The 22,466-nt window shown below is 46.9% G+C and overlaps 2 protein-coding genes across 23 annotated transcripts in view; one reads left to right on the top strand and one right to left on the bottom strand.

Annotated features, from left to right (window-relative positions):
• The window catches only part of LOC117900589 (neurobeachin), a 185,220-nt gene that overhangs the window by 15,279 nt on the left and 147,475 nt on the right, over positions 1 to 22,466 (bottom strand). For 5 of the 22 annotated variants that reach the window (XM_034811052.1, XM_034811002.1, XM_034811067.1 and 2 more), the window contains exons 3-20: positions 18,890 to 19,016; positions 15,356 to 15,552; positions 12,662 to 12,783; positions 12,472 to 12,598; positions 12,287 to 12,406; positions 12,066 to 12,212; positions 11,213 to 11,762; positions 11,007 to 11,101; positions 9,010 to 9,150; positions 8,383 to 8,522; positions 8,109 to 8,322; positions 7,324 to 7,356; positions 6,131 to 6,139; positions 3,645 to 3,897; positions 3,429 to 3,571; positions 3,176 to 3,366; positions 2,766 to 2,980; positions 9 to 2,672 (exon numbers count right to left, since the gene is read on the bottom strand). In XM_034811052.1, the coding sequence (XP_034666943.1) occupies positions 9 to 2,672; positions 2,766 to 2,980; positions 3,176 to 3,366; positions 3,429 to 3,571; positions 3,645 to 3,897; positions 6,131 to 6,139; positions 7,324 to 7,356; positions 8,109 to 8,322; positions 8,383 to 8,522; positions 9,010 to 9,150; positions 11,007 to 11,101; positions 11,213 to 11,762; positions 12,066 to 12,212; positions 12,287 to 12,406; positions 12,472 to 12,598; positions 12,662 to 12,783; positions 15,356 to 15,552; positions 18,890 to 19,016 (5,488 nt within the window). The remainder of the gene's footprint in view (positions 1 to 8; positions 2,673 to 2,765; positions 2,981 to 3,175; positions 3,367 to 3,428; positions 3,572 to 3,644; positions 3,898 to 6,130; positions 6,140 to 7,323; positions 7,357 to 8,108; positions 8,323 to 8,382; positions 8,523 to 9,009; positions 9,151 to 11,006; positions 11,102 to 11,212; positions 11,763 to 12,065; positions 12,213 to 12,286; positions 12,407 to 12,471; positions 12,599 to 12,661; positions 12,784 to 15,355; positions 15,553 to 18,889; positions 19,017 to 22,466) is intronic. The other 17 variants (XM_034811123.1, XM_034811147.1, XM_034811076.1 and 14 more) reach the window with 9 other exon arrangements.
• LOC117900753 (60S ribosomal protein L30-like) lies at positions 14,803 to 15,275 on the top strand. Its single transcript, XM_034811236.1, has 2 exons — positions 14,803 to 14,865; positions 14,944 to 15,275. The coding sequence occupies exon 2, from the start codon at positions 14,955 to 14,957 to the stop codon at positions 15,267 to 15,269; it is 315 nt and encodes a 104-aa protein (XP_034667127.1). The 5' UTR covers positions 14,803 to 14,865; positions 14,944 to 14,954; the 3' UTR covers positions 15,270 to 15,275.

Below are 22,466 nucleotides of genomic sequence, written 5' to 3'. Positions count from 1 at the left end.
CCACTTACCGTAGTGACTGGACTCGAGAGACTGTGCATTTCCGTCGATTCCCGACGACTGCTCCTCACAGTCCTCCACCTGCTCCCCGGTCTGGGATTCCTCCTCCTGCAGCTGCACCTCCTCCTGGGCCAACAGCGCAGCGTTGCTGCTGACTCCCACCCCAGCCTCATTCTTTGGCGTTGTCTGTGTTGTCGAGTCCACCTCCATGGGCTTGACCCGTGCGGGCGTGGGTGCTACTGTTGCTGCGGCCTGCTGCTGCTGCTGTTCCTCGGGCTGCTCCTCTGGCGGTGCCGGCGAGGTTTGGGTCGTCTGCTCTGAGGCCTCCACCTTGCTCACGTTGACGTTGACATTAACATTGAAGGTCTCGCCCACCGCCTTCACAGTCTCCTCGACCAGTGTGTCCAGCACCTCGCTGACAATGGCCGTTACATGCTCCTTCGATTCGATTTCCATTTTAATTTCTATTTCGGGTGCAGCTGCTTCTTCAGGGATTGCCTGCTGGGTTTCCTGGGCCAGGAATAGCGCAGCCTCCACCACCTCGTGGACAATCTCTTCGGCGGCAGCAGCCACACTCTCGGCGGACTCCTCCGCCTGGGGTTTCTCCTCCTGAGGCACGGCCTGGATGGCGGTGGCTTGCGATTCCGCTTCCCCTGCCGCTTCTTTGGCGGCTGGCAGCTCGTTGTTGTTGGTCTCCGTCTCGGTTTTGGTTTTGACTGGAGCATCTCTCGCATCTGTTGCATCTGTTGCCGCTGCTGTGGCATCGATCACCTGCTCGATCAGCTGCTCCACAATGTCGCGCACTGCCAGCTCCACCAGATCGTCACTTGGCTCGGCAGCTGTCACTCGATCGGACACGGACTCCGCCTCGGGCTCAGCCAACTGCAACAGGAGATTGTTCTCCTCGATCTCCGGCTCTGTGGTGGTGTCCGTGTCCGGACTGACGCTGATCTCTGGCGTGGAGCTGCTCTCCTGGCTGCTCTCTGGCTGCTCGACTTTCTCGTTATTGTTCAGCTTGTTGGCTGCTTCTTCAGTCTTTTGATTGGTTGCTTCTAGCGTGGGGCTCGGACTGGCGGCTGCCACTTCCGTTTCCGTTACCGTTACCGTTTTCGCTTTATCTGCAGCAGGACACTCGCTCGGCTGGAGAGGCGTGGCTGTGCTGATCTCGTTGGCATTGACCTCCGCTTCCGTCGCAGCCTCCCCATCCGCCTCGCCATCCGCTGCGACTCTGGTGGTGGTGGTGGTGCTGGTGGTGGTGGTTGTGTTGATCTCTTCTTCGCTGGGACTGGGATTGTTGTTGTTGTTGTAATTGTTGTTGAGCAAATTCTTGCTATTCAGCAGACTGACATTATCCTGCGGCTCCACCGGCACCTGCTGCTCTTGCTGCTGCTGCTTCTGCTGCTCCTGGGACTTCTTCTCGTTGTTGAGTACACCCTGGACAACCTCGTTGACGGCCAGCTCAATCTCCTCGTCTTTCAACACGGAGGAGGCCTCCTGCAGCGCCTCGTCCATGACCAGCTTGCAGTCGTTGAGCGCCGCCTCGGAGGACTGCATAACATGTGCAACATGCTGCTCCACATCGAGTGAATCCCTGGCCGTGGCCAGCTCCAGCTCCTCCACATCCATGTCATCGCCAAGCTGCAGGGCTTCCCTGAGCGCCGCCTGGCCACCCATCGCAGGTTCCAGCTCTGACTGTGGCTTCTCCTGCAACTTTACCTGAACTTGGTCAGACTCCGAGTCCTGTTCCGTCTCGAGGCTGCCATTGCAGGTTGGCGCTGGCGCCAGAGTGGACGTGGACGTGGACGTGGCCGTGGCCGTGGCCTGGAGCGCTTCGTCCGTTTTGATTTGCTCGTTGTACACATCGGAAATGTTGGCAATGACCGACTTGGTGCTCGGTGCCATTGCTGGCAGCTCCTGTTCCGCCGTTGGAGCCTCAGCTCCGTCAGCGCTGCCGGGGCGGAGAGAGGAATCACGTTCGCGTTCACCTTCGGGATCTGCGGTGTCCTGGGTATCTGCTTCCTCATCGACAGGCAGCTCAAAGCTCTCCAGCTCCTCGACGGTCTCCTCCTCCATCTCGTCCTCCTCCTCGACGACAGCGGCCACATCCTCCAGCGAGGCTATAGACACGGCACCCTTCACAGCTGGTACCGTGCTTCCAGCCTGGCTCTGAATGGCAGCCACAGGTGCTCCAGCTCCGCCTCCGTTCTGCTGCTGCTGCAGCTCCTCGCGCTCCCAGCCGCTGATCGTGCTGATTGGACGGGCTTGGCGCAGGGCCGGATCTGTAATGTTGTCCGTGCGCTGGCGCTCATAGTGCTCGTACATCTGGGCAAACTGCAGCTTGAACTCCTCGTACGAGACCTTCGAATGGACGATGGCCAGAGTGTCCACCCAGACGCGCCAGCCGCCATACTCGTGCTTGATCGCATGGTGCAGAAGCATGCGGAAGAGCGAGTAGACCATGTCGCTGATCTTTTGCTCCTCGCTGTTCTTTGGATGGATGTAGGCCATCGCGATGAGCCACTCCTGCCACACGGACATCTGCAGCACTGTGCGACGGTTCTCCCGATTGCTGTTGCACAGCAGCGTCATGTCCTGCAGGAACAACTTCTTCACATCGATTAGCGACTCGGTCTGCTTCGACTGTCGTATCAGTGTGGCCACCACCTTCAGTATCACTGGATTTTGGAAAGTGTTTGTGGTTTGGTTATACAATCAACGAATTGGGGGATGGCAATGCGATTCGGGGGTACCTAGGGCTAAGTACTTACTTGGATTCTCGAGGCGATAATGACTCTCTGGTTCTGGGTGGCGCGTGTACAGAATCTGCTGCGATATGTGCTCCGTCATGATCTCGTAGAGGACATTGTAGGTGGGCAGGGACAGTGACTCCTCGTAGAGGAGCAGCCGTTCGGCCAGCAGCGTGTAGAGATTGTGGGGCGACATCACATCGTACTTGCGCCTAGCCAGGGAGGAAGAGTTTACGCTTAGGATAAGGGATAAGGCAGAAACACGATTGCTCGATACAGTAATCGGTACATTTATGCATGGGAAATTGTGTAGGGAGACACTCCAACGATTAACTGTATCGGACACTGGACACTGGACACTGGACCCTGACACATAATTGTCCCTATCTGTTGTGTTCCCCTTTCCCAGTTCCCCATTCCCATCCACTTACTTGTGTGTGCTGCGCGACAGGAAGAACCCAAGGAGCTTGAGGGCCTGCAGGCGTATCAATTGACTTTCGGCCGCCAGCAGCTTGAAGATGCTGCGAACACCGTGCTTCACATCGAAGGCAGGTACCATAGAGCTGGGATGCTCCGACATCAATGAGATGAGCATCTGCAGCACATCGTGCAGGTTTTCATCCTAAGGTCAACAGAATATTACTCAGTTGTCCATGTAAATTTCCCACCCAAGGTTTTATTCACCTCATGCATTGTGGTCAAATAGTTGAGTATGCTCTGCAGTTCATCCTCCTTGACCCCGTTGCCGATCATTATCAGTTGCTTGAGGAACAGCAGGATGTAGGCACGGATGGCCAGTATATCCTTCTGCGCGGGACGCGGTCCATCTAAAAAATTGCATGAAACAACAACATTCCCTAAGGGTTCTGTCGCTCTGTGTGTGTCTGATCCAAAACTCACCTAGACCCTTGGGTATGATACCGCTCTTGGCACGTGGATTCACCACCCAGTAGTAGTATTTGAGTGTGTGCACTGTCTGCAGTACGGTGCTCACGCGTCTCACATTGCTGTAGATTTGAGTGTCGCTGAGGAACTCGGTGGCCAGATAGGAGTACAGTCGCGCCTGCACATTCGCCGGCGTGTAGATCCACAGTGCTGGGTTGAACAGCACGTGGTCGAGCAGCTGCCACGTGAGAAACGAGAAACAGAACAACTGCGCAAAATTAGTCAAGTAACTAATGCTGCCCTCGCATCGTATGGATAATCGTTTTGAGTAATCGATAGTACTCGTTGCACATCGTTAACACAGAGAGAACAGCGAGTACAGCGAGTACAAAACAGAGTTTTGCTCAGAAAGTAAGAAATGCGAGTAAGACGAGCGAGTGTTACGAGAGTTACAACAAAATGCATGTTACGAATAAGTAGTTAGGATGTAAAATACACACAAAGGATAGGTTTCAAAAGAGAGGTGTGGATCATATGGGATAGTTTATGGGTGCGTTTAGAGATTATGAGTTAAATTTATTTTTGGTTTTTTTTTTCATTGGTATACATACGGTTAACATGAGTTTCGGTTTGGGTTTTTTTAATATATATTTTTATTTGGTTGTCGTTGTTGTTGTAGTCATAGTTGTTGTTGTTGAGTTGTTGTTGATGTTGATTGGGGGGTTTATATTTTAAGGGGGAGTAGTAGTAGTAGGATGGACAACATATTGTTTGGATAACACATGCAGCAAACACGGGCAATCAATCAACGAACGAACATAAAACGAAAGTTGGACACGAAATCAAGTCCAACGCAACCGAACGGAATGGAACGCAACGCAACGGAACGAAATGAAACGAAACGAAACAATTGGGCATTCCAGTAGTTTAAAAATATTTCTTTTGATTAGGATTTCAAGTTGTAAGTTAAATTCAAGGATTGTAGGGTTAAAACTAAGCTAAGGCTAAGGCTAAAGCTAAAGCTAACATTAAAGCTAATGTAGAGCTAAAATGTAAGACTAAATCGTTTATTAGCCCATTAATGTATCGAGGCATTGGGGATTCACAGAGATTGGAGTTTGTTCTGCTACAGTATGATGATGAAATGATGGAAATTAATGGCTCTCACAAACTCCCAAACGTACAGCCTTGCAAACTCAGTCGATAATTAATAGATAAGGAAGTTTTCCCCATTTAAGCAGCTCAGCTTTTTGTATCAAAAATAAAAGTTCACTCAATAAAGTGCATTAAAGTAAGTCGAATATCTGAGGGGGTTAATCCGTACAATTAAGGCAACTTTTACCCTTTAATTTCATTTATCAGCTTCGGCCCCGGAGCTTCAGCTGCAAACAAAACTTGTTAAGCTCTCGCTTCAACTTGTTGGATTGTCAAAAACAATGTTCGTCCCGGCTTCAGCTACAGCTACAGCTACAGCACCCGGCTACAGCTGTTGCCATGGCTCAGACCACAATGCAACATCAGGGCCCTTCCGAAAAATCCACTATCCCAGCCCCCATTCGCCCCCCTCCTGCTGTCAACCCGCTCACGTGTACGTTACGGACGGCAGCAACAGAAGTTTCCCAATTAAAAAGCTCTGCACCGAATGTAGAGTTTTTATTTTCAGCTCGAAAGGTGCCACGGAAAAATATATGTAAGTACTAGTACGAGTGCAATATTCAGTACAGTTTTCTTTTTTCTCTGTTTATTGTATTATTCATTTTGTGTTGGCAAAGGGATTGTCTGTGGATGTGGGTCGATAGGATGAACAGATAAACGAGTTGTAGTACGGATGGGGTGAGTGGATTGATGGTGGATCAATTAGGATGGTGCGATGCGGTGCCTGAACACAACTCTTCTCTCAATTATCCAAATGACACATTGAGCAAATTGACTAAGGGACGTGGGAGAATGACGGGAATATGCTACGGGTGGGGTTGGGTGGTGTTGGGTGGGTTTGCGAATAAGCTGCGGCTACAGATGGATGGAGAGTTGAGAGTCTGCGGTTGAGGTTTAAACCTGAGGTTATCCCTCTCAGTTGATAAGATTATGTGGTTTTTCCTGTGGCACTGTGATTCGACATTGACTTGGGCACGGGTTGGGTAAGAAGCGAGGTGTAAGGAATGAGGAAAGTATACGTAATCGAATGAAATGAGTTGGCTATATAATACACACATGGACGCTAATGCATCTCATTGGGGAAGATACAGACACTCTCCACGAGATGCACACGATACACGAATGAAATGTGATATGGTGGCGGTGAAGTGTGTCTGTGTGTGCGGAGCTATACAAATGATGTTCAACAAATTACGTTAACAACAGACACGCAGTACACGAACAAAATGAAACGGATACGAAACGGAATGAACGGTGGAACGGAAACGGAAAACAGAAAATAGAAACATTCGATATAGTTTTCAAAGGCAATTCTTGGTAGACAGAAATCGAGAGTTGAGCTTCACCTGGTAGAACTGGTTGTTGTTCATGTTGATGTTGTAGTTTATTTATAGTTTAGATCAGTTGTAGTTGTTGCAATTGAAATTATTAATACGTGTGTGTGTTTTGTTGATGCGAATCGAAAGTTTGTATTGATCGATAAGCGATTACACCACAAACGAAGTGGCAAAGTGGGTTATGGAAACGGGTTTTTGCGCAATGAGCAAGCGATTCGTGAATGTGTTTGTGTGTGTTTGTGTGTTGGTGGGGTCGTGTAGGCGGTGGCGAAGAGCGTGAAAAACAGCGCAGGGAGAGAGAGAGAGAGAAAGAGAGAGTGTGAAAGTGAGAGAGAGAGAGAGAGAGAGAGAGAGAGCAGACAAAAGTAGAAGAAGACATTTAAATTGTAGTTTATTCATATTAATGTTGCACGTTCATTTTTATTATTTTTGCTATTTGTTTTCTTTTTTATCTTCTAGCATTGGGTTTGTTGCCTGATTGCTGATTTTGGCTAAGAGAAGTATTCAATTTGGATTAATCTGAAAGCGAAGCGATAATGCAAGCACAAGCAAGCAGAACGCCATGGAATGGAACACAAATTACACAATCGAAATTGTAACGAAAGAATGAGTAGCAGTTTTGTAGCCAATTCAAGATGGAACGAGAAGAGAGGCGAACTCTCAAGCTCAAGCAGTGCGCGATAAAAGCATGCGAAAGTCATGCAAAGTAGTGCTGGAAAGCGTTAAAACAGTGTTGGTGGTAAGTGCTGGTAAACTCAAAATAAAATTAAAAAGTTGAAACAACCGACTCTGTGCCGCTTCCCACTTTGCAGTGGAAGTAAACGAGGCCATAAGGATATGCGTTCTCCTAGCAGAGAGACGGTTGCCTGCGCCTGTGCCTGTCTGTGTTTCTATGCCTCTTTGTTTTGGGCAGAAATCGGGTTAAGTCGTAGCAGATGCGGATTGCGGATTAACCCACACTTGAGCAGCTTCCCCCAACATTGTACCAGCCAATACACAGCCAGACAAAGGCGCAAAGCAAACATTAAACATATAGTGGTTTAAGTAGTATACGAGGCAGGGTAAGCTGGCCTAGGGTATGTGTGTGTATAAAAGAGTATACAGAGAGTGGTATAGTGGAGAGGGTTATTTGCTTAAGAGATTTTCAAGTGCAGTTACTTATAAAACGAGAAATGTGAGCATTTGTTTACGGTTGTGTTTACTTTTTTGAAAGGATTACGCAGGCCTGTGTTCAACTGTGTGCGCCATCATTATCATTATCATCAATAACCATCATCATCATCACCATCATCATCATTATCATCATCAACAAAAGGCAAAACACAGTGAGTGCAATAGATAGAGATAAGTAGTATCATAATATAGATAGATATCATGTTTAAATACACATAAATAAATATGTAAAAATAGAAAGCAGAATTGGCATATCATTTCGAGTTGTTATTCATTCGCCAAGCATTCGAATGGGTTCGGTATGGGCAGGGGCAATAGGTTAACGGGTTAACGGGTTAACGGCTTGGGTTGTGTGTGTGTGTGTATGGGAAAAAACATATAACATAATGTTCAATTCAAATGCGCAAAACATCATCAAACATCATTCGGTGGCTCAAAGTTGGGGGCTCTTCACATGCTAACCCCCATCCCACGCTCAACTTAGATCGAACTTAGGTGTAGATATTTGTACATCATAAAGACATAATATAGTAATGATAGTCCTTAAACGACATTAAACGACATTCAACAGTATCAGTTATCAGTAAACATGCTCTGGCAAACGCATTGGGCATATGCAGCGTGGTCCATTAATAGTTGATAGAGCGCGCGTTCTGGCTGTGATTGATTGATTGGATCCCTTCTTATGTTCTAACATACGCAGGCAAAATATTTAAAATTATAGATACGTAATACAAATGGAATAAGGGTGAGAGTCATGAGAGATGGTTGCGGGGTTGTTGATTGTTGCTTGGACGGGCGCGGAGGCTCTTACCTGCTTGAGCAGCAGATCGCTGTTGGCCGACAGGCACGTGACCAGATATTTGGTCAAATTGAGGAACGAGCCGAGCACCTCCAGCGTGAGATGCTCACGGGAGGAGCGCTGCAGCATGAACGAGATGACCAGAAAGCCACGATTCTGGATCATATGTTGCTGCACCGTCTGCGATGTCTCCACCAGTTCGCAGATGAAACCCAGCAGCTTGGAGCTGTGTAGAGTAGTTAGGGGCATTGCATGCTTTCGTTCAGAGTTCGTGTCGATTACTCACCATAGAGAGGGATCCCGCTTGATGTCCCCGATGCCCTCGTGGGCCATATCCAGCTGCGAGAACAGCGGGAACAGCACCTGGATGCCGCCAATCGAGTTAAGGGTGCAGTGTATCGAGTGCGTGACCACCGCCTTAACGTCCTGCAAAAGCAAATTTCAATTTAATCATCCGCCTTTGCACCTGCCTCCCCGGCCGGTCACTTGTCACCCGGTAAATATGGTTAGTCTGGTCGCCCCCGGTAATCGCCTAAGCTGTCGTCCACCCAGATATGGGGTCGGCGACACGTTCTCCGTTCCTCGTTCATCGATTGGCCCTGTCCTACCTGGGCCTTATGTCTTATGACTCGAGTTTGTTTGTGCAGGAAATTACTACAAAATTTATTGAATAATTTTGTGTCCGCCCAACGGACTGCCGTGTCCTGCAGGAACTACAGGAAGCTTAGAGGGCAGCCCACTAGAGCCATGACCCAAAGCTAATAAGAAATGCCAAGGCATGCGCTCGTGTCGTAAAATGTTCTGCATGGAATTTATGTTTACGGAGGACGGAGGATGGACGGACGGACAACTTGCCCCTCCAATCCGTATCCGCAACAGTCCCTGTCCGGTGTGGCACTCTGTGTTTACTTACCTGCAGCATCAGCGCATGCGGCGTGTGGACAAAATATGATACATTTCCCTTGGGGGATGACTGCAAACAGAGCTGGCCATCGGTAGCCACTGGATTGTACATGAAGACAATGGCATTCGATAGTTTTCCATCGTACAGCACCTGTGCGGGAGAGGGGAGAGGGGAGAGTGGAGAGTGGAGAGGGGGAGGGATTAGAATGGCCTTCAGTAAAATGTATTGAGTGGACAGTGCTCCGTCGAGCATTTGGACTAGGACTAGGACACGACCCACCACGACCAGCCACTGCTCCTCTTCCCACCCACGCGAGAAGATATGCTCTGTGGTGTGGTGGGGCTTGGTCTGGTCATGGCACTGTGCTTTACTTGGGCTTTGTCTATAGCTTTACATATACAAATGGACGGCACTGTACAGTACTATGTACTGTATGTACATATAAATATACTACTCCTTGTACACATTTATATATGTTTGTATTTCTATTTATTTACAACACGCATCGATGCATTTACTCCACTTGCTCGAACTCGTTGAGTTTTTTCTCTTTGATTTTTCCTCTTGCTTTTTCTGTTGCTGGTGCATTACGGCCTTCTTCTTCTATTTTTTCTTTGGGTGCCATGAGCCACAGACCGTCCATAGGCCAGAGGCATGGTGTGTGGTTTGGTGGCTTGGTGGTTTTGTGTGCGCGGGTGATGGTAAGCTGGTGCTCGTGTGTGGCATTATTATTATTTATATTCATTATACATATATGTATATGTATTTATGCATGTTGTATGTACTATAGTTATAGTTATTATATTTGCTGGCTGGCTTGGTTGGATTTGCTGGATTTGGCTGCTAAAAATACTTCTTTTTGCGAAACGGAAACGGGAAACAGAAATTAACCAAGCAACATGAAGGGGAACACAGAAGCGACAGAACCAAGCCAAAAATAATAAGCAAATACAAGGCAAAAACATAATGAGTATCAATCTAAAAACATCTGCAAGTTTGCCCCTGTTCTGATGGCATGTCCCTTCATGTTGAAACCACTATAAATTGAAGCTTTACTTAGAACCCCTCCCCGACATGGAAGTACTTCCATGCTACATGGTACTTCCCGTTAAAAGCGCAATTTGTGTACTCTTCTGTGTGTGTGTGTGTTTGTGTGTGTTTTCCCATTCCATTAACTCAACATTCAAAATAACTAAAGTACTCCCCGCACTCGCAACACTTCCCAACACTCCTCCTTGCTCCCAACACTTCCCAACACTCCACACGTTGAAAGGTAGCAAATGGCATAATGCCCCTGCCCAGGCAGGTAGGTGGGCTCGTGCGTTGTGTTGGTTTAATGGCAACGACACGGCACAGAACGACTCTGTTTCGGGCCGTGAATGTGGAACAAGGCATACAAATGTGTGGGGCACTGTTCTCGCTCTGTGTGTGCCACGGAATATGGAACATGCGCGCCCAAAAGATTTCCCAAACAATCTACTAGGAGTGTAGAGAATACAGAGGGAGGGAGAGCGCCTTACATTTGGCTTTGTCTACGAGCGAGCGAGCGAGCGGGAGGGAGGGAGTGCCGTGCACCTGCGAAAGTCTACGCTACATTTACTTCCATCTCGAGGCATTCTTGGAGCCATAAAATTCCCCCCTCTTGAAGGAAACTTTAAAAAGCCGTTAACACAAAATGAAAATGTTTCTCTCTCTTCTAAGAAAAATGCTTCAAAACTGCTAAACTGAAACTGAAGCTGAAACTGAAACTGAAACAGCAACAAAAACGAAAACTTTTGTAGCAAATTCATATCGATTTGATTGCTTCCCTTGCCCTTTGCCCCCTGCCCTTTCCCCATAAAACTGCCAATAAATTCTTAATTGCTCTGGCACTAGGTGTGGGCGTAGGTGTATCCCAGAAACTTCTTGTCTTACTGGCACAGCCAGAAAACAACTTAAATAACTAACAAGAATTTAACAAAAATGGGAAATAATAAATAAAAAGGCAAAAATAAAAGTTCGCTTACAGCTTTCAGCTGGTTGACCTCCTCGGTGTCGGCACCGCCTGCCGCTTGGCCAGAGCTCTGGCTGCTCACGCTGACCGACATGCGACGCAATTGGTCTGCACGACACGACACGACGACACGACAACAAAATGAAAATTTGGAAAATTGGGAAATCAGAAAATCAGAATTAAGCAAAACAAAGCAAATCATAAAGTGAATATAAATACCAAAAGAAGCATTTCCAGTGTGCAAATGGCCGAGCGGATCGTCCGCTGCGGGCCCAGTGGGTCCCTGGCCTGGGATTGGGTGGCCTTGGCCTTCCCCCTCGTGGATGTTGTTGCTGCTGTCGTTGACTCCTGCTGCTGCTGCTCCTGCGCCAGTGGCTGTTGCAGCAGTGCCTCCTCCTGCAACTGCTACAACTCCTGCCCCAGGTAGCGCGGCCAGCGTCACGGCATTGCGTGCGGTCAGCACTGCTCGAATCTTTACGAAAGCGGCATTCAGATCGAGCCGCTCGTCCGACCAGTCAATGGCCCGAGCCTCCTGCTCAGCGGCCAGTGTCTGAAACTGTAACTGCAGCTGCTGTTGGCCACTGGCGGCTGCCGCAGCGGCATCGATGGCACCGCCACTGGCCGCTCCACTGCCGCTCCCACTACTGCCAACGCCCAGTCCTGCCCCTGCCACCATCAGCGACGTGGCTGGCAACAGTTGAAAGTGACTCACCCGCTTGTGATTGTCCGGCAGATTCAGATAGCATTCATTATCGAAGCGAAATTGCGACTGTTTTTTGTTCGATAGTCGATGGTCGATGGTCGATTTTCGGTTTTGGTGATTGGTGCAAGTATTAGCGAGTGTGCGGCAGAAAGAGAGACACACAGAAGAGAAAGAGAGAGAAAGAGTAGAGCAAAAAGAAAAAGAATTGAAATCAAATTACATTATTCTTCTGTACATGAACATGGACAAGGACAAGGACATTTGCTTGCTGCGCAAAAGCAAAGTGGTTGGAGTGCTTCATGGGGTGCAGTTGTGCCAAAGGGGGGAGGTTCTCAATGAGGGTTTATGACTCGTGGGGGGGTATCATACCTTATAGCCCGGCCCCAGGCGATGCATGGCACAGATCTGTTGTGTGGTCAGCGCTTCGCTGAACAAATAAATGGCTGACATTTGGCCACAAAAGACACGCTCCTCATCCAGCTCCGGTGTGGCGCCAATATAGCACTTGTCAAAGGGCTGCACCAGGGATTCAAATATAAGTTTAAAAATGTAAATGATTCAGATTTCGATGCAGGATAGGATCTACTCACATCGTTTGTGGAAACAAACCAGGCCATTTCGGTCGAAGAGGCCAGCTGTCCATTAACGAGGCACTTGATTTCGCTTTTCGTCCAACGATTGTATATATACACAATGGCAATCATATACCACTACAAAAAGGAAACAATTATAATAATCATGGCAGATGGTAAATGATGGCAAAGATATTTCGTACCTTTCGCGGCTGGAACTCATATTTGACACAATGCTGAAAGCCCTTGCCCTTCACCTTCATGGATGTGAGCACCAGACAATTGCCCACAAAGTGCGCCGTGTAGCCCACGCCCTTGGAGGTCTTAAAGCTGCACAAAAATCAAGTAATTCAAATACCAAAGGATTTATATGATGAAAATGATGGTACTTACCAATAAAGGTAGGGCTTCTCGCGCTCAATATTCACCGAATTTATGGGATCCAGGCGAAACCATGTGGTGAAGGTAAATCCATTCTCATACGGCCACTTGGCCAACGGCGGCAGTACCATGGCCTGCAAAACAATACCAAGGAAAATGCACATTAGAGTACTGATTTCAAATAGGCTTCGATTGCTGCTGCTGCACAGTCGGTTAAATACCAATTATGAACTCGCTTTCTTGGCCAACATTTCACCAGCAATAAGTCAAATAATCCACATAATTTGCATCGTTCAAACAGAGACAAAGGCAGAGACAGAGGCAGAGAGTGGTAGATAGAGAGTAAACTCTCAACAGCAGTTGAGTTTGGGATTGAGTTTCAAAATTAAGTTGAGTTGAGAGTTTTCTGTAGCCCAATGCCGATGCCAATTCCAATGGCAATTTCCGTTCAAGTCTGAAGATATAAATCAAAGTTAGCTGTACATTTTTGAATGGACTATGGCTTGGGTTACTTGTGGCATTCCACACAGATATACACACAAACACACCCCCTTTGAGTCCTGTGGCTACAAAATTCGCAAGCGCAATGCCAACTGAATTGCAAATTATAAGGAAATGAATTCTGTGGTTTATCGGACAGACAATGCAGTTAGACTGTGGCAGAGACTTTAGTATTTCCCTTTCAAAAGGAGCTCATAAATTGCCCGAGGCCACCCGGACTGCAGCTGGGATTCAAGTCAAGTCGATTAAATGATTGCCAATGATATACAATCTTCTCGTCGCTTGCTGAACACTTGGACACTTGATTATTGACCATTGCCTCATGATTTCTGTATATCTGTATGTGTAGATTGCATTGGATTAATACCACTAGTTGACATTAATTGCCATTTAAATTCAAGTGTTTTCTTCTCTGTATTGGCACTGAACAGCAAGTGATGTCAGAGAAGGTCACATATCACAGAACTATGGACCAAACGAACTTGCGGTCTCTCAATTCTCACACAGTTCAGCTTTGGCTTTGGCTTTAGCTCTCTCTTTCGGTGCCCTAAATGGGTTAAGGCCAGGCGGACGTGACAAAGACCTGACATTGTTAGAGCTGTGCTGCGGTTACGCTGCCAAAGTGTCACCCCCTTCAACCTGCAGACGCGCTTTCTCCTCGCACTATATCAGACAGCGGAAACAGGGCACCGGATATGCCATCGCAAGTGTGGTGGCAGTGGTATGCTGCAGCGGAGCAGTGTAGCTTTGGTCTCTGACAAAATCTCATTATTCGAATCGAATCTCTGGCCTCGATGTCGCCTGCCATTGCATTGCAATCAGCGCCGTCATCAATGGCATTAGTCGGGGGGCAGGGGCGGGGCCACGGCCTGTGGATCGCTGATCGGTGGTTAAGTGGGTACCAGTCGGTGCCTGGACAGTGTCGGGCTTGCAGGATAAACGAAAAATTAAAAAGAAAAAAAGCCCCAGCCCAAACGAAAAGCGTGAAAAGTCCTCGCCCAAAAAGCAATGAAGTGGACAACCAGGGGAAACCAGGAACCACCAGCATGTGTGTGTGTGTGTGGACTTCGATGATGATGATGATGGTTGGAGCTCGGATGATGATGGTTTCTCCCCTGCTTATTGAACATTTTGTGCGACAATTGCGATTGGTATTGCTCCGCCGCTCTGTTTTGCTCCTCTGATGTTTCGTTCGTTCTCGAATTTGACTTCCAATTCACTTTATGGCATTTTTTATGTGTTTATGGGCAGATGGACACATCGATAGAGTCTGTGTCCGTGTCCCTGGACACTCACCCATTAGCTGTCCGTTAGAGGAGTAGAATGGAATGGAATACAATAGAAAAAAACCGAACCCCGGGAACATTTCCACATTTCGAATTCGTTTTAAGTGCCAAGCAATAAAATAAAAGCCCCCACGCGTGGCACCGCACCGCCCCGTCCCGCCCAGTGTGCCCTGGGGACATCATTCGAATACGAATATGTGTATCGATTCCTAGCCCCCACCAGCTGTATTCCATAAGGCATTTTTTTACCTCTCTACTTTTGACACAAAACCAACTGTAACCTGGAACCTACGTTTGCCAACACTTGAACGTTGTTCAACACTTGTCAATCGCTTTTTCTGTCTATGCATTGGCATTTCTCAGTAATTTTGTAACACGTCTAAAGTACGACTGTAATTTTAATTTCGCTTCGAAGAGAAAAAGGTTTGAGTAAGTGTGGAAAGAAAATGGTTAACAGTTTGTGCAGATTCGTAAATTGTTATCTTTCTCTTTTGTTTTGGTTTACAGAGTCAGCAACAATGAATTACATGTCTGCCTGCCTGGAGGTGGCACTGGAGGAGGGAAAGTACGTCATCGGGTACAAGGAGGCGCTGAAGACTCTGCGTGGTGGCGGTGCCAAGCTGGTGATCCTGGCCAAAAACATACCGGACCAAATGCAGTCAGAGATGGAGAAATACGCCGCCGAGACCAAGACGCAAGTGATTTGCTTCAGCGGCAACAACTTTGATCTGGGCAATGCCATTGGCAAGTACTTCAATGTGGGCACAGTGGTCATTACCGACGTGAAGGTCTCGCAGGATATGCTGCGCTTGTTGGCGGATGCCAACGAATAATTTCAATCCATTGTTTTCAATACCGTCATAAATATATAGATTTTCGAATGTTTTTGGTTTAGTTGTTGTTTTGTTTTTGTACTCACCGATCCCTTGCGGCCCGGAAAGCTAAAGAACACATCGGGCCCGTTGCGGTGCGGCATTTGGCGCAGGACATTCAACAATTTGGCCGAGTGCCGCGGCCACTTGCCATTCGTTGCCTTCATCGTACCAAAGAGCAGCTTCAGCTCCTTGACCGTTATGCTATAGCTGGCCAATACGCCCAGCATCTCGATGAGCAGATCTGCAAAAAGAGAAGGAGGAGACGAGAATTAATGCTAGGTACATAAATGTACATATGTGATGGTGTGGGGTTGTGGCTGCCATTATGGCGGCCGTTTCCGGCTGACGGCAAACTCCTAATGGATATGGATATGGCCGGGATGCTGCAGTCGGCGATGCTACATACGCTGGCTGGGGCAGCGACAGAACTCTCTCTCTGTGCACTGAGCAGAAAAGGAAACCTGCTTCCAAGAGTGCACTGCGAGTTCCCTGCCAAGCCAGGCCTTCTTCTTGCAACGCGTGATGCGAGTGCGCGAAGAGTGTCGCCCCGCCACCTGGATGTAACTCAGCCGATGTCCATGTCAGTTGCACATACAGCCAGGCACAGCGACAAGGACATGCTCTTAGAGACTGACAAGAGGCGTTGCTGCTGCTGCTGCCGTGGATCCCTGGCATTGTCAAGAAACAGTCAAGAAATGGCTTTCTTATGCCAAATAAAAGCCAGCGAAGGGAATGTACATCGGTGGATGGATAGTTAGAAAACTGCAAGTTCATTTATGGTTTGGAATTCTTAAAAGGCTCAGAGAACGTTCCTGCTCTGCTGCCACACAAATTACGAACAGAAGGAATGGAAGCAGCATCATCCATCTTTGTCTTCCATCAGCCACCACGGGAAAGATGATGAGGATTCGGATGATGATGATGATGATGTTGCCAAAGTTTAAGTCTTCCCCTGCTGCATTTTCAATCAACTTTGGCCGAAAAGCTTGGCCAAATAGTTATTAATTCTGAGTTCAAGCTGATTGCCACAGAGCGCACTCCCCGCCTGCCCCACACTTCGACGGTGGTTCACCTACAGAGCTTCACTGCCACCGCCACCAACGCAGTTCCACGAACACTTTGCCAACTTTGCAACACGCCCTCGGGGCCCGGCTCCATCTCTGCCGCTGCCAAAACCTCTGCCACTGCCACTGCCTCTGCGGCGCTATTCCCAAACTTCATTTGTAATGCACACTAATTGAAATGGGACGCTCGGGCCGTTTTAATGCTTGGACTGTTGCCCTCGCCTCCATGGCCCCCTGGCCCCGTGGTTTTGCCGCCAAGAAGTTGCCACACCCACGCACCCGAACACCCGCACACTCACCCACCCACTCACACTCCATAAACACGTTTCGGGTTGCGTAAATTAAGAAATTGAGTAACATGAAGCCACAGACAGCCTGTGGGGCTATAGGGAGGTAGTAGTACCTTTAGGGGCTTACGAACTGGACCCGAACCGAACTGAACCGAACTCCACACTCTCCTTGAAGCTGCTGCTTTGCTCCATGGCTCCGTGCCGCCGTGGGCCCCGAGGCGACATTCCCAAGACGACAATGTCGCCCCAGTTGCTCCCCAGTTGAGGTTCCAGCAGTGTCTGGCAGCCAGCAGCATCGCTTCATCAGCATTTAATTACATTTTCTTTTGGCATGCCAAAGTTTTTACTGCTGCCATCACCCCATTCTCCGTCCCCCCGCCATCATCAAAGCCATCATTGGGGAGCAGCATCCAAGCCATAAATGGGTGTGAACATTGTCAACTCGGAGCCGAGCTAAACACAGAGCGCTAAGTGCAACAATTTTACTTATCGTCATATTTAGGGATACTCTTTGAAGAGGGTACATTCATATGCGTGTATGGATATGTAATACCAACCAACAGATCTATCAGATGAACTATCAAACACATTTTAACCATTTCAAGTGTTGAAAAAAAGTCAAAATTAAATTAACTCATGGATAAGCCTGATTGCTCTTTGTTAGCCCCCTAATAATGGTTCAAGGCAATTAAAAATAATTGCAAAACATCGAGAATTTCGCCTGGTACCAAAGAAATTTCACAGAAAAGTTTTGGCAATATTTCAATTCTGTTAACGACGGACTTGATTTCACAAAAGAATACTTTTCAATTAGACAACACAGTTTGTAGTTTTAATGCATATTTTCACCCTCCCATTTTTTGTTGTTTTGGATTGGAGTGGAAATCTGAGGATTAATTGCTGTTTCTCCTTTCTCTGCTGTTCCTTTTTCTGCTCATCATTCTCTGTCTCTCCTTTCTCTTCTCTTCGTTCTCTGTATCCCCTTTCCTGCTCTTCTTCTCCCCCACACATATCGTGGATGGAAAACCACACTTGTAAAAGTTTAGCTCTAAGTTCAACTTTCGGCCGAGACTGACACAGAGACCGAGACCGAGACAGAGACAGGGACAGGGACAGAGACGAACGAACGAACTTTTAACTTATCTAATTTCTTGGCAAGTGTCACGTTTTGGCATTTGTCAGGTGAGGGCGTGGCAGAGTGGGAGAGAGATGGATAGAGAGGAGGATAGACAGACAGACATCTCATATGTATGAAATTATGTCTTTGTTTGTGGCATACCCCAGCTCCAACTTTGTCTCTCTGTCTGTCTCTCTATCTGTCGTGTCTACTCCGCACATGAAGCTCAAAAGTCAGCGACTGCAAATTGACAGCAGTTACAGTTCGTTAAATGCCGCATGAACCAGGGGGCTTGGGGCCAGCAGCTGCCACGAAGTGAGAGAGATATAGAGAGAGGGAGAGAGAGAGGGTTCGTGGGTGTGTTGGTTGGGTGGTAGCTCTGGGAGACCGCAGATGTGTCATTGACTTAATAAAATCAAAATCAAAGCCAAAGGCACGCACATGCCTCAAGGCAGAGAAGCAAGAGCAGAATGTTGCGGGGTAGCAGGAGGATTATGGGGTGGGGGTAGGAAAAGCCAAGATTGTTGGAGTAGAGAGAAAGCGGGACGGGTGTGTGTGTGTGTGTGTTGAGTGTGTGGTATCCGTGGCTCGCTAATGAACAGCAAATTTGCCGAGCTGCTTGTTTTACCCCATACTCCCACTCCCTTTCTGTGTGTCTCTCTCTCTCTCTAGTCGTATCTCGTAACTCTCTCAGGGTGCCCATCCCCCACTGTGTGTTCTCCTTGTGCTTAGTGTTTGGTGGGGACTGTGGACTGGGCGTGTCAGTGCTGCTGACAAGCGTGAAATTAATCGAGAAGCAAAGCCAGATCGGGGGTCAAAGCTAACTGTAGACCCCGCCTACAATATGTCTCTGGATACATACATATGTTTCCAGAGGGTGAAAGGGTAAGAAAATGAGCCGAAGAAATGCCATCTGTAGACCACTGGCTACTTAAAAGTGTACCTGAAATATGAGTGCAAAAAGAAGAAGGAAAACTCTCGTTCGCCCATTGTTAAACCATCAACAAAACTCTTGAAAAAGACTTCCCCACAACAACGAGAGAACTTCTGCTGTATGGCTGAGCAGGGATATGTGTACATGTGTATGTGAGTGTGTGCATCACTTACCTGCCACAACCGTTTCGGAGCGCTGCAGCCGGACGAGGACATGCTCGATAAGGCCAACATCTGTGCAGGCCTGCAGATTGCGGACGCTCTTACGCAGAATCGCTATGAATACACTCCAGATTTCCGCCTGCAAACAGAAAGAACACAGATACACAGTTACAGTTACAGTTACAGCATTTTTCAAGGGAAGAGAAAAATCCAAAAATCCAAGAAAGGGAAAATGTATTAGGAAATCAAAGTATCAAAAGTTTTTCTTTCTCAGGATGATTGCTGCTGCCGTTGCTGCTGCTGCTCAATAACCAAAGTGAAGTGGTGCTCCACACAGATGCACGGATAAATACTCTCTCTCACACACAAACACACACACAACTTCTCTCTGAGGCAGAGCAAACAAAAGGAAAAAACGAAAAGACCGAAATAAGCAGCTCACGCGCTCAAAAGTATGCAACACTTATCTGCTGTGCCTCGTTCTCCTACTGCTGCAGCATGCTGCTGTGTGAGTCTATGTGTACGTGTATGAGTGTGCCTCTGTGTGCGTGTGTCTAATGTAAACAGTCATTGAAGTAAAGTAAAATAATGGAAAGTAATGGCAAAATAATCGCAAGCCAAAGACAGAGTTTGCCTTCCTTCTTCCTTCCCTCCAACATTTCTCCTTCTGCTCCTCCTCCAGCCGGCTCCTTCGTTTCGGCATTATTGCCTCAATTCTCAAGAACAAAAAAACAAAGCGTTTGACGGTTTTTTATGATTATTGCCCTTTCACACACACATATATACACAGCAGTCAGAGATAAAAGAGGGAGAGCGAGAGCGAGGAAGAGAAGATTGCACATTGATTGGGCATTGCAGAAAGCGAGGAAGCAAAGCGAATATCATTTTGAATACTTATAGATGTGCACCCTACCATTTGAGGGTATTTCCCATTTTAATAAAAACTTTGTCACACAGAAAAAGTTAAGCGTTTGCACATTTATTAGAACTATGGCAAGTTTTCAGCTAAACGATAATTATTTCTTATCATATTATTTCAAACATTTTTGCAAATAAATTGCAATAAGCTAAACCTTATGGAAGTGTATACAAAGCGTCGTCCACGCTATGGAAAAGTGACTTTAGCTGTTTGTATGTTTTATTTTATTTGCGTTTGCTCTTCCCTTTTTGTGTAATGAGAAATGAAATGGACATGGGGAAAATGTCTGGAAAGGAGTTCGCAGAATGGCGTAAAAATTATGGGCTTAGGTGTGAGGCTCGCTTTGGACGCTAATGATCCCTTTTAGGTATGTTCATCAGCTAAGTGAATAAATATATGTATGGACGTGCAGGAAGTCAGTTAAAAACTGCTAAAATATTTGGAGAATTCGAATGAATTCTGTACTGTTCAGTTTTGTCGCTCCTTAATCTCACAATCTCCCCATGATAACGCCTACCGGTAGTCTTAGTCCATTCAATTTTTTATCTATGTCTCGACTCGTTTCACGCTTCATTTTGTTTCTAGGCGGGTACTTTTACCGCTTTCCCTGTCGCTTCCTGTCGCCTACGACTTCGCCTCTTCCTGTTTTTGTTATTCTAATGTATGTACTGCGCACATAATTTAATTCGTCGATTCATAAATTGCCAACCGCAAATTCACTCATGGAGCGGCAGCACACCTGTGTTGTCTGCTTGCGGAGCAAAGCCAATGGCGGTTCAACACATAAAATATCCTTAAATTTCAAAACACCAAAAAAAAACACAGACATACTCGCACATACATATATGAATATTATGTGTGGGTGAGGCAAGGGCTCGAAGATTCCATTCGCATTGTTCATAAGCTGCACCACAGGGCACTTATTACGCTCGACATAATGCCCAGCACCCTGCTCTCCCTCAGTCATGCCTTGGCTTTTTTCTGCTTTTCCAACGTTTCCCCAGCCACAATTCATTTACTTATATCTTATTATTGCTTGCTTAGCAGTCAGATGGCAGAATTGCCTTGCCCGCGCAGATGATTTATTTAAACTTAATCAAACACCAGCAATGGATTTCTAGGCAACACTGCCGTCGACTTGTTTACACTAAATATTTGTTAGCCAACACTAAAAAAAACTAATCGGGAAACAATTTAAGTACAAGCAGGCGTTGATATTTCCGTATACTTTACTCATTGAGTAATTAACTTCTCAAAATTTAGTTTATCAGAAGTTACTACATTGTTCGGATCAGCAAATTTATATATTTCGTCAGAAGCAAAAGGAATTCAATTAGGTTCGTAGAAGTGCAAAAAATACCATAATCTTGTGCATTAACTAATATTGATTCCCCTTTTGGCAGTCGACAACTACGACAAATTACAATCAAGATGGATATTTTCAACGCACGTCTAGCTGAGGTGACCAATTCTGGGGAGTACTTCGTGGGCTTCAACGAGACCCTGAAGGCTATGCGCAAGGGGATGGCCAAACTGGTGATCATCGCCGACGACACCAACGTCGGAATGAAGGCCGACATCGAGAAGCAGGCAAAATCGAAGATGGTGCAGGTCCTGGTCTTTGCTGGCACCATGCTGGAACTCGGCCGCGCCTGCGGCAAATCTTTCACAGTGAGCTGCATGACCATCACTGATCCATTGGCTGCCGGGATTATTTGCTCCTTGGTCGATGGCTGTTAACCAAATGTTAGCGTCTTCAACCAAATAATCAATAGAATAAAATGACGACAAATATTTTGACGGCTGTTTTAACAGTTCTTTATTTCTTAAAGCTTTAATTTCTCGAAGGCTTTTGCTAAAGCGAAACTGTTTGCTCTTTGCGCTTTGTAATTATTCCTCTGCCTGATGAATGATCTCCAGAGATGCGTCACGACTGGCCTCTGTGTCCGTCTTTTTTTCTTTGTGTGTGTGTTACATATTTGTGAGCATTTTCCTTTTTTTTTTTATTATTTGATTCCATTTAATGTTGCTGATGGTAAGAAAACAAAGTTGATTTGACGCCATTGCGTTTTGTTTTTACAGCATTATTTCTTAATAAGCGCCAAACGGCCTCGTCGACGTCGTTGTCGTCGTCGTGCTTCCGCCATTTGCTCAACTTTTATTCGCCCGGCAAATCCCCTTGAACAATTTGTGTGCCGTTTCAGACAGGGTGGGGCAGGGCAGGGCAGGGGTGGCTGGAGAGCAGGAGGTGGAGGCAGCGGGAGATAAAGCAAAAATTAAATAATAAGAGTAGAAACTTCAGTCAGATTTTATTACGTAATTGGGTAGCAATTTCTTCATGGCACAACAGAGCAAACCAGCAACCAAGGGATGCAGGATGCAGGACGCATGAGCCGGAGACGGAGAAGGAAATTGAGGAGGAGCCGGAGCAGGCCAAAAGATGCCACAGCCACTGAACACAAATTAAATTTGGCCTTTTCTCAGTCTCCTGTTACTCTGTTATATTTTTTTCTTTACTTATCTGTTTCCTCTCCTCTTTGCCTCTTCTCCTTTGGGCTTGCCCTTAAGTATGCCCAAAGAAACAGTGGGGGGTGGGGTGTACGGACTCGAGAGTTTCTTTTGCCTCCTTTGAGGAACCCAGTGAAGCGTGTGCCGCGGGGGCCCCAAGGT

This window comes from Drosophila subobscura, chromosome A (assembly GCF_008121235.1).
Source record: "Drosophila subobscura isolate 14011-0131.10 chromosome A, UCBerk_Dsub_1.0, whole genome shotgun sequence".
In the NCBI taxonomy this organism is placed as follows: domain Eukaryota; kingdom Metazoa; phylum Arthropoda; class Insecta; order Diptera; family Drosophilidae; genus Drosophila; species Drosophila subobscura.
Note: the sequence above shows the minus strand (reverse complement) of the source record. Positions and strands in the feature narration are given on the sequence as shown.

Coding starts and splice junctions, on each gene's coding strand:
- LOC117900753 (XM_034811236.1), top strand. CDS start 14,955: ATGAATTACATGTCTGCCTGCCTGGAGGTGGCACTGGAGGAGGGAAAG.